At 43.1% G+C, this 12052-nt stretch overlaps 1 protein-coding gene across 16 annotated transcripts in view; it reads right to left on the minus strand.

Moving 5' to 3' along the window:
- Positions 1–12052, minus strand: part of LIMCH1 (LIM and calponin homology domains 1) — a 318118-nt gene that overhangs the window by 35332 nt on the left and 270734 nt on the right. For all 16 annotated transcript variants that reach the window (XM_036417635.2, XM_045573069.1, XM_045573073.1 and 13 more), the window contains one exon: positions 8399–8617. In XM_036417635.2, the coding sequence (XP_036273528.1) occupies positions 8399–8617 (219 nt within the window). The remainder of the gene's footprint in view (positions 1–8398; positions 8618–12052) is intronic.

Raw genomic sequence — 12052 nt, forward strand, 5'->3', positions numbered from 1 at the left:
AAAATGGACATATTTTATTGAATACCAGATTCCATCAATTTTAAGTTGTATTTTCTAGGTACTACTAAGAAAAAAGAAAAAAACACAGTCTGTTAAGTATGACACACTATTGCTTGTAAGACATCCTAATTCTGAGATGCTCAAATGTGGAAAGCATGCTGCTTGGAATCAATGCCACAAAACTACTCAAGTCCTTTAGACAACTTTTATAAAGGAGACAAAATTCTCAAGCATGACTTCACTGAGAATTATTTTATTAGCACAACACATTCCGGCAACATTTTACTTATGCGAGACTCATGGAGAACTCCCACTTTCAAGAATTCTCACATTTCTGAATGCATTTCTATGTGGCTTAACTCTCACATACTGAGCTCCAAGATGACCCCATTTAATTTCCCTTAAATGATGTTTCAAGGTTACTATAGCCACGATCAATATTTCCTGCATTTACCATATGTCAGCATTGTTAAGTTACTTGACATGGATTATCTCACTCAATTGTCAGAACAGGCCTACTAGTATAAGGTAGGGGCCAATATGATTCCCTTCATACAGGTGAGGAAAGTGAGGCCTAGGGGACTGACTTACCCGGGATCCCACTGCTAGGAGGTAGGGGATGTGGGAACCCTGGCCTGTGCTGGTAACTGCAGTGCCCCTCCTCTGGGCTGAGAGTCACACCCACTTTCAAGCTGTCCCCAGGGATTTCAAGGTTTGGATCGGTAAGAAGCAATCCAGAACCTGAGGGTCCCAAGGTTACTGCTGAAATGATTCAAAGTGCCTCTTCAGTTCCCTTTCCTTGTCATCCATTCTACCTCATTCTTCTCATTCTATGTCTCATCTATTTATTCTGCAAAAACTCTGGAATCTTTTAGGAGGCCACTGAGCTTAATCTCTACGTCCTAGGGCAGCTTGAGACCAGACTGCTCCAGCCATCACTCCACCTTAGGGCTTTCCAATCAGATCAGGTTCTGGGTGGGTAGGGGGCACTGGCCCAGCATAGTATCTGACAGAGAGCAGATACATAATCTATGTGAGGTAAGCACATGTTATATGCATTATTTATGAAATGTGTACTCTCAAGCTTAATTTAAATGCATACTAGTCATCAAAATCAGGCTATTACTAGCAAAATATTCAAGATAGATGAAGAGAAAAAGCAAACCACAATACAATTTGAATAACATGAGCCCATTTAAAAGTATTTTATACTAGTCAAGCCAGCATGGCTCAGTGGTTGAGCGTTAACCTATGAACCAGGAGGTCATGGTTCAATTCCTGGTCAGCATGGTGGGCTCCATCCCCAGTGTGGGGTGGGCAGGAGGCGGCCAATCAGTGATTCTCTCTCATTATTGATGTTTCTATCTTTCTCTCCCTCTCCCTTCCTCTCTGAAGTTAATAAAAAACATATTAAAAATATTTCATATGCACTGATAAAAAGAAGATACACATTAAAAAAATCTTAGTACTAATTTCTGAGTGGCTAGAGTACTAGGTACTTTATATTTTCTTTATAATTTTCTGTATTATAGCAATATCTATCGACTATTTGTAATCAAGGGAAATCCCCAAAGCCAGTTAAACGAACTTATGTCTGGACACTCTATCTTGGAGGCTTGTGACTTTTGTACTCATATCATTATTTCAAAAGAAATAAATTCAAAATCGGCAGTTTTCAGCAAGCCCACTGTGCTGGAAACTTCACTTTCTGACCCATGCTTTCCTCCTAAAGAGAGGAAGGGCTTTCCTTCCCGGGAATGAAAACAAGTAAATATAAAACAGAGCCCTGGACACCAATGAATGAGAGCACAGAGAAGTTACAGGGGCCTAAGCCAGGAGCTGGCTTCCCCTGGACTGAGAACATGATCCAAACTGGCTCGGGTGCCAGAGGCAGCCCTGAGGCCACGGGTGGGAGGTGGCAGTTTCCTGGCTTGAGAGGGACAAGGTCGAGCCACAAAACCTACCAGGCATCTCGCTGCTTATTTTAACAAGACTCTCACTGGTGGCCTGGCCCGGAGACCGACACTGAAGAACACACTGGAAATAAGAAGCCGGAGACCAAGAACCATCCTGAGACCTAGGGTGTGGGCGGTCCCGTTTCCAGGATGGAGGGGCTATGAGAACTTGGACTGATCATTTAACCTCTACAGTGGAAAGACGTGAAGTCCAAGGTCGTCTGCTGGACGACCATTCTGTGATTCTGAGTGGTTCCCTGGCTCCCGTCTTGAATAACTTATCTGGGCATGAGCCTGGAAAATCAGCCTACTTACTAGTAGGTCTTGGCACCGTGACCCAGGTGCCATATATGCCATGTGTGTTTCCCCTCTCACTTTTACATCTCCAAATATAGGTCTATTTTCACTGGACGAAAGAGGATCTACATGAACAGTCAGCCTCTCCATTCCCTAAGCCTTTTCCTTTTGCCTTAAACAGTTCAAGCCAACAACGTGAGGCTCTGATCCAGGTAAGATGAGCTGGGTTTGATTTTTTTGTCCCTGATGTATACTTCAGGTCTGTAAATGCTCCTTACCTACAGATCTTTAATGACTCTTAAAGAGCCTTAAACCTAACACTCTGACGACTACTTCTAGAGAGAGAGAAACAGAATCTAAAGAAATGTCTGTTGACATTTGACATCTTGAAGGAATGTGCAGTTGGTCTCTGTTGGAAGGAAAATAGCACCTACTCAAATGCCTTCACGCTGTTCTCACTGCAACACGAAATGTTTCATGAAAGATCTGCTTGTCTGTTTTTCTGGACCAGAAGATGCTAGGAAAGTACTTGATTTTCAAGAGGAAGGCATGGATCTTTGTCAGGGTGGAGAAAACATACCTAGCTATTTAGTTTGAGAAAAGCATAAGAAGTAGTCTATGCATCTACTTGCTGAGCTCGGTCCTTGGTCAATGAGGGAGAGAATTGCTGAAAACCTTGTGGGAGGGAAGGCCTGGCCAGCAGGGGGCGCGCAGCATCATTTGGGATGAGTTGGATCAAGGGTCATGAGATGGAGTGACAAAGAGATCAACCCGTGAGTGTCCTGGGGGTGCAAATGGTAGAGGGAAGCCAGAATCGGGAAAAAGTGAAGAAGAAGAAGAAGAGAAGCAAAAGGAGCTGCAGGAAGAATCATGGGAGCAGGTGCAAGGGTGATTGTCTTCTGGGAAAAGCTGTTCACGTCCGCATGTGCGTCAGAATTACAACCGGAAGAACTGACAGGTGAAGCAGGAAGACTACAGGGAGTTCATTGCCTGTATGAAACTCACACCTGCTCAAAATGCTAATTTTGATGATCCTACTTTAACGTGAAACAACTTTACACCCCATCACCTTTTCAGGCTTTTGAAAAATGTAATGTGACTTTCTCTCCTTTGCTGTATGACAATATTAAAAATAACTTAAGGGCACCTCTGTCTATGAGTTGCTTCAATGTCATGCTAAGTGTTCCATATACAGATTCTCCCAATATTATTTTTATCTTTATTTTACATATAAACTGAGGCTCAGCCAGTTTAACGTGCTCAGGCAGGGTTTGATCTTTGACCTAGTGCATGGAGTATTTTAGGCATCTTAAGAAAGAGTCATTTTTTGTACCATTAAGAAAAGAAGATTCCAGCACAAATATAATGTACAGGGGATTAAGAACGCACTGGGATAGCTTTGAGGGAGATAGAAAACATCTTTCGGTAAGTTACTGAACAAGATAAATTTATTCTCATATCTGATAACATAGCAAATTCTCTTCCAATTCTGCATTCTAGGAATCTATTTGTGCTATGGCATGGTGTCCTTATAGAAGCCAATATTTTAAAATGAGAGAAAAAAAAGTGTTAGGTTTCCACTGGGAACTAGTGCAGAGATGAATAGAAGGAGACAGGAAACCTGTCCCTCTACTTGGAGCCACATCCATGACCTCTCAGCCCCGTGACCCCTCCTATGGGCTCCTCATCACTGTCCATGCCTTTGTTCCTGCTATGCCAACATGTGGAATATGGGAATCCTGGGATATTCCCAGCATATGGAATGGCTTGTTGGCCTCCTCCATTTCAATGCAAATCCTACACTTACCGTCAAGAAATCCACATCCCACAAAATACCTTCCCGACAAACCCCAACCCGTAACGATCATACCTGTTCTTGGCAATCTTACACCCCTTCTACTCTTTTGACCCTATTAACTAGCACTTAATTAGATATAGTTTTATATATACTTTTCTAGTTGCTTTATGAAAAGTGCTTCCCCAGAAAGTTTACGAGTTTCTTTTTCTATTAAAAAAAAAACATGTGACACAGAGTAGGTCCTTAGTTCACTGGTCCTCACCAGTGAACAGGCAACCATTGGCAAGGTCATTGCCATCACAACCTCATTACCTAGAGATGACTCAATGGAGGATGATCTGGAGTTGCTGGTATCAGTAGACATAGCAGAGTAACAATGATAATCCTGATAGCAAGCCTAGCTTAATTTATGATCTATTTCCAAAGTAAGAGAGCTGTGGTCCCAAGAGTTTCCAATGAGAAAGATGAGATAGAAGGAAACTAAAGTGATGACATAGTGTTGTACAATGTGGTCCTGTTGGCACAAGAGGTTGACACGCCTGTCCTCCTGGAGTCCAGGGCCACCCTCCACTGCTGCTCTGGTCTGATTGAATGCCCCTGCCTATGGTGGCTGTGCCCTTTGACTAGTTCCAGCTCGCCCTGAAGGAACTGTGACATTTTAGTGGTGGGTGAGTCTACTCCTCTGTAAAAAGTGTGTCTGTTGGGAATGCAGTCTTTGGAAGAAAGACACTATTTAAAGAGAAGAACACTATTCCTTTGACAGCCCCACAGAATAGGGCAAACGAGCTAGAAACAGCAAACCAGGTCCAAGCTGGTATCAAGCCCAAGCAGCCCCACATTTCAAGCCGGTCACTGCATTTTGCCATCACCAATCAAGCCTACTGTGCTGATAAGAATACCAGGCTGTGATGCAGTCAAGAAACTCTTTCCTTGGAATATGGAAAAGGAAGTATGATGAGGAGCAGGTTGATGGGAGAAGTGATTCTTTTAGAATGTCTTCTGGAACGACATATTCTGGATGGCAAACTTTTGGTGTCAAGTTTTAGGTAAGCATGAAGAGTGTTTTAGTAACAAGCCAACATTTAATGTAGCACAGCTAACATCTTGGCTTCGAGTCTAATAGATCCACCCAAGTAGTTATCTACCCAGAGCATAAGGAGAAAGGCTGTGCCATAGTTAATTCAGGGGCCTAAAATATACTGGAGACAGGGACAATAAATGACCATTGGAACCACTATAGTTTATTAAACTAGAAATTACTCCAAACCGGACAGCTTTCCAAGGAAGAGACACAGAGGAGAGACTCGCAGGCATTCCCAGCAGTGTGGACTTGCCCCCAAGGCTGCCAGGATGAGGTGGGTTTCCAGGCGAAGTTCACAAGGCAACCATTTTATTTGTGTTTACCTTGTTATAAACTGCATACACTTCTGAAATATCCTGATTTCCTTCAGATCACCTAACTTTTTCTTCTCTTAAAATAAGATGTGTTGGGGGGCTACGCAGTCAACGTGAAATCTCTCAACCCATCCCCTCTTTGTCCTTAGAGAGTTTAGATGCACAACCACATTAAAATGGAAAATGTGTTGTGTTGAAAGAGAACAAGCAATTTTCTGTTTCTTTTGACCACAGAAAATAGGAAAATTAGTAATTACTGAGAAGGATCAAACACACACCCAACCCCCCCCCCCCTTCTTCTGCTTTAGGAGCCATAGTCTCCATGCAGGATGGTTAAAGCTCTCCCCCAAAGAGTTAAAAGCTTAGAACAAGAGAGATTACATAGTTGCTTTAGGAAGTCTAGGCCTTATAACATCTGCTTTCTCCACTTATTCCTTTAATTTCTGTCAGGAATGAAAACTGTTCAGCCAGGGGGAGGCTTTCCAAACTCAAACAACAACATGGTCAGAGGCTGGAGCTGGTGATGGGGAAAGAGGCCTGCCAGTCAGCGGAGCCCCCAGGAAGCACTCTCGCAGGTAATCTGCTGGGCCAGAGTGAACCCCGTGCGTCTCTGTGATGTGACAAGTGTCGGGGGACACGTGTGACACCTACACGGTTGTTTTTCCAAGGCACAGTGAGAAAAAGCTGTGCTCTACAGTGTGTGCAAAGGGCAAGCAGCCCGAGAGACAGGGTCACCAAACAGCAATGGAAAAGGTTTCTGAAGGGGACTTAGAAAAGGCTCGTCAGGAAGTGTGGCGAAAGAGAAATAAGGGCAGAACGACTATCCCAGAAAAGCAGTTCCAACACCGTAAAGTCTAGTTCATTTTGGGAACGTCTCATTTAAATGTAAGAGCATAAGTCACCCAGGCTGGTATGGCTCAGTTGGGCATGGTCAGGGCACCTCCCTGGATTGTGGGTTTGATCCCCAGTAGGGGTTGTGCAGGAGGTAGCCGATCGATGTTCCTCTCTCTCTCTCCCTCCCCCTCTCTCTAAAATCAATGAAAACATATTTAAAGAAATTTTAAGAGCATAAGCTAATGTTGACTCTTACTAGGGGAACTCAATGTTTCATCTCATGGCGATTTGTAAGAACTCTTCAGAGAGGGTAACATGCACATGAAAAGTCAAATGAAATTCCAGGTCGGGAGATTCAGCATTTGCCTGGATCATAAAACCTTGCTCCTGGAGACCAGCAAACCTGTTGCCATGGTGAGGAAATTATTCTGGTCGATTCCAATTGGAATCTCATAGCTCTGTGGGGAAGAATTATATCCTCTCAGCTCTCTAAGAAAACATATTTTATTTTTCAAAAGACAAATGCCAGAGATAAGAAAAAGAATACCCGGGCGGGGGTGGGGAGGGGTGGTGGGGAGTGGGGAGAGGAAGGAGGCTTAGCTAGCTGGGTCATCTCGTCTACTCAGCCCTGGAGCTGGGAGTCAAGATTTCCTCATGACCAAACCTTTCTAGGCGCAGGGGAAAAAATCGTGACAGTTTTCCCCATCCTTTGGAATTCCAACCCCAAGGCTATAAATTAAAACTGCAGACATCAGCCTCTGGTGAGAACAAACGGGGTTGAGCAGCGTCCAGCTTGCACCCCGAAAGCTGGCCTGCGTCTGTGCTGGTGGAAGTTTGGGTTTGAACAGCAGGAGCCTTCTGGTGTGGAATCTAAGAAGGCGGAATCTTCCTGATGGAATTTATACTCCAAAGGGGCAAACAGAATGTTCTTTTGAGTTTTCTTTGCTGCTGTTCTTGAGTTATCCTACATTTTTCAGCTTGGACATTCAATGGTGCTTCTAATTACTCCAAATTTAGTTTGGTTATGAATGAGTTTTTGTTTCTTTATTTTAAAAATATATTTTTATTGATTTCAGAGAGGAAGAAAGAGGGAAAGAGAGAGAAACATCAATGATAAGAGAGAATCATCAATTGGCTTCCTTCTGCATGCCCCCCCCCGCCCCCCCTGAGTATCGAGCCCACAGCCCAGGCATGTGTCCTTGACCAAATTATGCCTGGGACCTTTCAGTCCATAGGCTGATGCTCTATCCACTGAGCCAAACCAGTCAGGGTGAGTTTATTTATTTATTTATTTATTTATTAATTTTTTATTAATAAGAAAGCTGCCATTTTATGCATATTATCAAGGATGGAAAGCCAGGTTTTGAGAACAGAAGTTATTTTCAGATTATATTAATAAGTCTGAACAGAAGTTATTTTCAGATTATATTAATAAGTCTGAACAAACAGAAAGAAAAAAAAAGGTTTAAGAGAGATTGATTTATTTTTCTATAACACCTGGCACCAAAAATGTGATGACAAGTTTTTCTATTCCTCTTTTACATTACACCATCTACTATACCCACTGGTTAGATTTGAACTGTGCTCCCCCTCAACTCCAAATTCACATGTTGAAATCATGACCCTTACCTAGTCCCTCAGAATGTGATATTATTTGAAAATAGGGATGTTGCAGGTATAATTAGTTACGAAGCGGTCCATAGTGTGGGCCCTAATCCAATATGTTGGGGAACATTTGGACACAGTCACACTCTCAGGGAGAGAACCCTGAGAAGATGAAGGCAGAGATCAGGGGATTCATCTACAAGCTCTGGAAAGTCAGAGACTGTTGCACCACCAGAAGCCAGCAGGAGGCATGGGGCAGATTTCCCCTCAAGGCCAAAGGAGGAACCAGCCCTGCCAACACCTTCATTTTGGACTTCTAGCCAGCAAGGCTCTGAGACAGTTCATTTCTGTTGTTTAAGCCAGTCAGTTTGTGGTACTTTGCTAGGGCAGCCCTAGCAAATAAATCCGTGTAGAAAGAAATGGTCATTATCAGGCCCTACTTACTTTTTAAAGCAGATTCATTCACAATGGAATTATCCCAAAGAGGGGGAGGAAAAAAAAGTCTGGTTCTTACCGTCGGATCTTGGGGAACAGAATTTGGCTTCTGTATGCTGATCTCGATGCTGTTGCTGCCTTGTTTCAGCGCCACGGGGGACCCGTGCACTCTGGCCACACCTTCGAACATCTGGGATTTGGTTAATGAGGGCACGAGTGTGTCCGTGGGACACTCACTTTCCTTCTCCACCTCATCACCGTGAACTGTCTCTCCATTCATGCTGACTTTCCCATCGACCTATAAAGACCAGAATGAACAAAAACACGCTAGTCCCCAAAGAAAGAGTAACAACATAACACATTCAGGATCGCCTGACAACATTACCATTGATAATCATAGTTCACCAAAGAAGAACATCTCTTATGTGCTTCGGTTGGCTCTGGCAATTAGGACTCTTATAAATGTTATCTGAGAAGGGCTCTTTAAAAGGTTCTCCACCTTCTCAGGCCACTTCACATTAAATTACATTTCACGTTCACCTAACTTAGGGTGTGCTTTTATTTGAAAGAAAATCAAAGAAACGTATGTATAAACTAGAGGCCCGAAGCTCGAAATTCGTGCCCTCACAGCCCCGGCTGCCTCGAGGCCCCGTCTATTGGTCATTCTGGAAGGTCTTTACAGAAGGTCGTTCTGCCATCTGGTCTAATTAGCATATTAGCTCTTTATTATATGTATGTATACATGCCGCATATTTGGGTTCCAGTAATTTGTCATTTAAGTTCTGTTATTCCACAATTTTCAGGTTTTTCTTTACTGGTGAGCATATAAATTAGGTAGAACCCACCTCAGATCAGGACTATTCTACAGGTTATCCTGGGGGTTAGGAGAAAACGGGTACTTTTTTGACATGATCATGGATGGCAGAGAACTAATGCTTGCCATAGTATAATAAATCTCTACTTCTAGTTAATTTTATAATCCCGTGGTTTTTTGTTTGTTTGTTTGTTTTCAAGAAAAACAGCCATGCACATTAAAATATTTTTGTTTTGCACTGAGGTGTAGGGAAGGCAGTGAGAGCAGGAAAGGAGGGGCAGAGAGGGCGAATAGTTGGGCTTGGTGAGAGGCATCTAGAAGTCTCTGTCTTGAGGCCTGAGCCAGTATGGAAAATAATTGTGAGCAGAAGCTCTGTAGTTCAAGGGCCTCAGGTTACGTTCTGGCTTGACAACCTACCAGCCATGTAATCTTCAACCTCAACCCCTCAGCTGTAAAATTTACAATAATAGTATCTCCTGCTATTATGGTGATTTTATGGATTAATCTATGTCCACAGTTTAGAACCATACCTGCCCATTTTAAGTATGGAAATCTTAGTTATTATTAGTAGTAGGCCTTCTAAAATCTTTCAGAAGGAACCGTGAAAGGCTGGTTAGTGGCTTGCATACCCTATTGTCTATACTCCGTAAGGAAGAACTTTAAATCACAAGTAAGCACACATAATTATAACTGAAACCAGAGCTTTGTAAAAACACTGTTTACCTTTATTGTGTGTGATATACTAGGCATTTTTAATTGTATTATATTATACTTAATTTATTTTCAATGTTGATTCCAAACCAATAAATTGGTTTCATAACATAGGAATAGGAGGCAACTTTCAGGCTAAAAAACACTGCCCAGCCAGCATGGCTCAGTGGCTGAGCATCGACCTATGAACCAGGTCTTTGATTTGATTCCTGGTCAGGGCACATGCCCAGGTTGCTGGCTCCATCCCCAGTGGGAGGTGTGCAGGAGGCAGCTGGCTGATATTTCTATCTCTCTCCCTCTCTCTCTAAAATCAATTTTAAAAAAAAGAAAAGAAAAACACTGACTTAAACTATCTCACTAAATATTCTTTTACCCTTAATTCTGTTTTACAGGGAAACTGAGCCTGTATTCCTGGCTCCCTTACCTCTGCCCTATTCTCCCTTCCCCCAATACACAAACACTCACTCACACGCATGCTGCACCCCTTAGCTTCTGTCCTGGCATTATCTGGTAACAACTGTTTATTTCCATGTTACCCTTAACCACAAGTGGGTCCACCCACTCAGTCAGTGGTGGGGCTATGAATAAGGCTGAGAGCTGCTAAGGCCTAACAAGCATGTCAAACTCGCATGCAGCCGTGAGTTTGACATGCTTGGGATGAGTGGAGGGCTCGCTGGTGGTGAAGAGTGAGCCCAGCTTTAAGGGGACTTCTGCTCAAGTGGCTCCATGCCCCTCGCCATCAGAGCTCTTCCTGAGGCCTCTACTCAGTCTTGCCACAAAGGGAAGGAACTGGGTTTTTTCAGGCCTAATTCTTCTGTTGAAATGATTATATTGTATTATTTATATCAGTGAAGAGAAGTGCACATCTACACGACCTGATCATATGCCTGGGAAGTTAAACACTGCTCTCCCTGCTTTGGTTCTGAGTCACCTCAACATCGAACCTTTCTTCATGAAATATGGAGACAGTACATCATTGGGTTCTCGGTAAGGAGAGCTGGGCAGGGCTTAAGGTGAGTGCATATCCGTGCACGTATGAGTCTGCATAATGAATAACTCATCTATCTTCTCAGGAAAAAAATTCATGTAATAAGGACCTGCTGAGTGCCAAATGTGTCCTCTCAGGCCCCTATGCCAGACTCTCAGGATGAAGCTGTGAACAACAAAGTCACAGCCCCAGCCCCTCAAGGGACAAACATCTCAATTCAGCCCCGATCAAACAGACTCGGCATTTTCCTGTGTCGTGAAAGCCGAAGGCACCGATTTTAAAGATACATTCTTTAAAGAGCTATTTAAGCAAAACTCAGGAAGTGTGCTTTGGTCCCCTCTGAAATTCAATAGGCAGAGAGCAGGCAGCACTTTGCTCAATTAGTCTGGTTAAGCAAACTTTCTTCACAATCACATGGCCATGTCTGCTAGTGATGAATTCCACCGCTGTCTTCTATTACCAGCCCATGTGGCGTGCAGGGACAGAGAGAACTGACTTTCCTTTGTAGTCAACAGAGCTTAAGACAAAGGGCGAGTGCCTCCTCATGATGTGAGGGAAAACACTGGAATTTTTGAAAGTGAAAAGATGTTTGCTTGTCATACGTTCTTTGGTTCTAAAACATTATTTTACATATTTGTTGGTAAAACAAACAAACAAATAACAACAACAACAAAACCCCCACAAACCAACAGCCTAGTTTCTTTCCACTTAAAAATATTCCAAGAGCCTGTTTCATTCGAGGACTAAAAACATCCCTCTATTTCCATGTGTTCCCTGTATTTTTTTTTTCCCAACTGTTGCCATCTTTTTGGATGTAATGTCAATTACTCCCTAAGAGAGAGATAACTGTACGCACTTCTGCTGAAACAAAGACAATTCTAATTTTGTTTTGGAGAGTTTGCAATACCTCCAGATAGAGATACGTAGGGTGTTACTAAATTAGAGTCTGTGAATGCTAATATAGAGAGAGCACGTCACTAGATCAAGTTAGGAAATAGTCTTTGCTCATGGAAACGACTCAACCATCAGCCTCCTTGGAGCCCATCAATAGTAACAGCAGGAAGTGGGGGGAACTGTCTCTCCCTAGCCATTCGCAAACCGAACCTCAGAGGCATGTAAACTTCCCGACTGTACGTGTGGACACAGTTTGCTTTTGTTTGCATTTCCCTGAGGAAAGAGGCTCCTTTCCACCCACTCCCTGGAGTGCAGCTTGGGGGTTC

This window comes from Pipistrellus kuhlii, unplaced genomic scaffold, assembly GCF_014108245.1.
Source record: "Pipistrellus kuhlii isolate mPipKuh1 unplaced genomic scaffold, mPipKuh1.p scaffold_m20_p_1, whole genome shotgun sequence".
NCBI lineage: Eukaryota > Metazoa > Chordata > Mammalia > Chiroptera > Vespertilionidae > Pipistrellus > Pipistrellus kuhlii.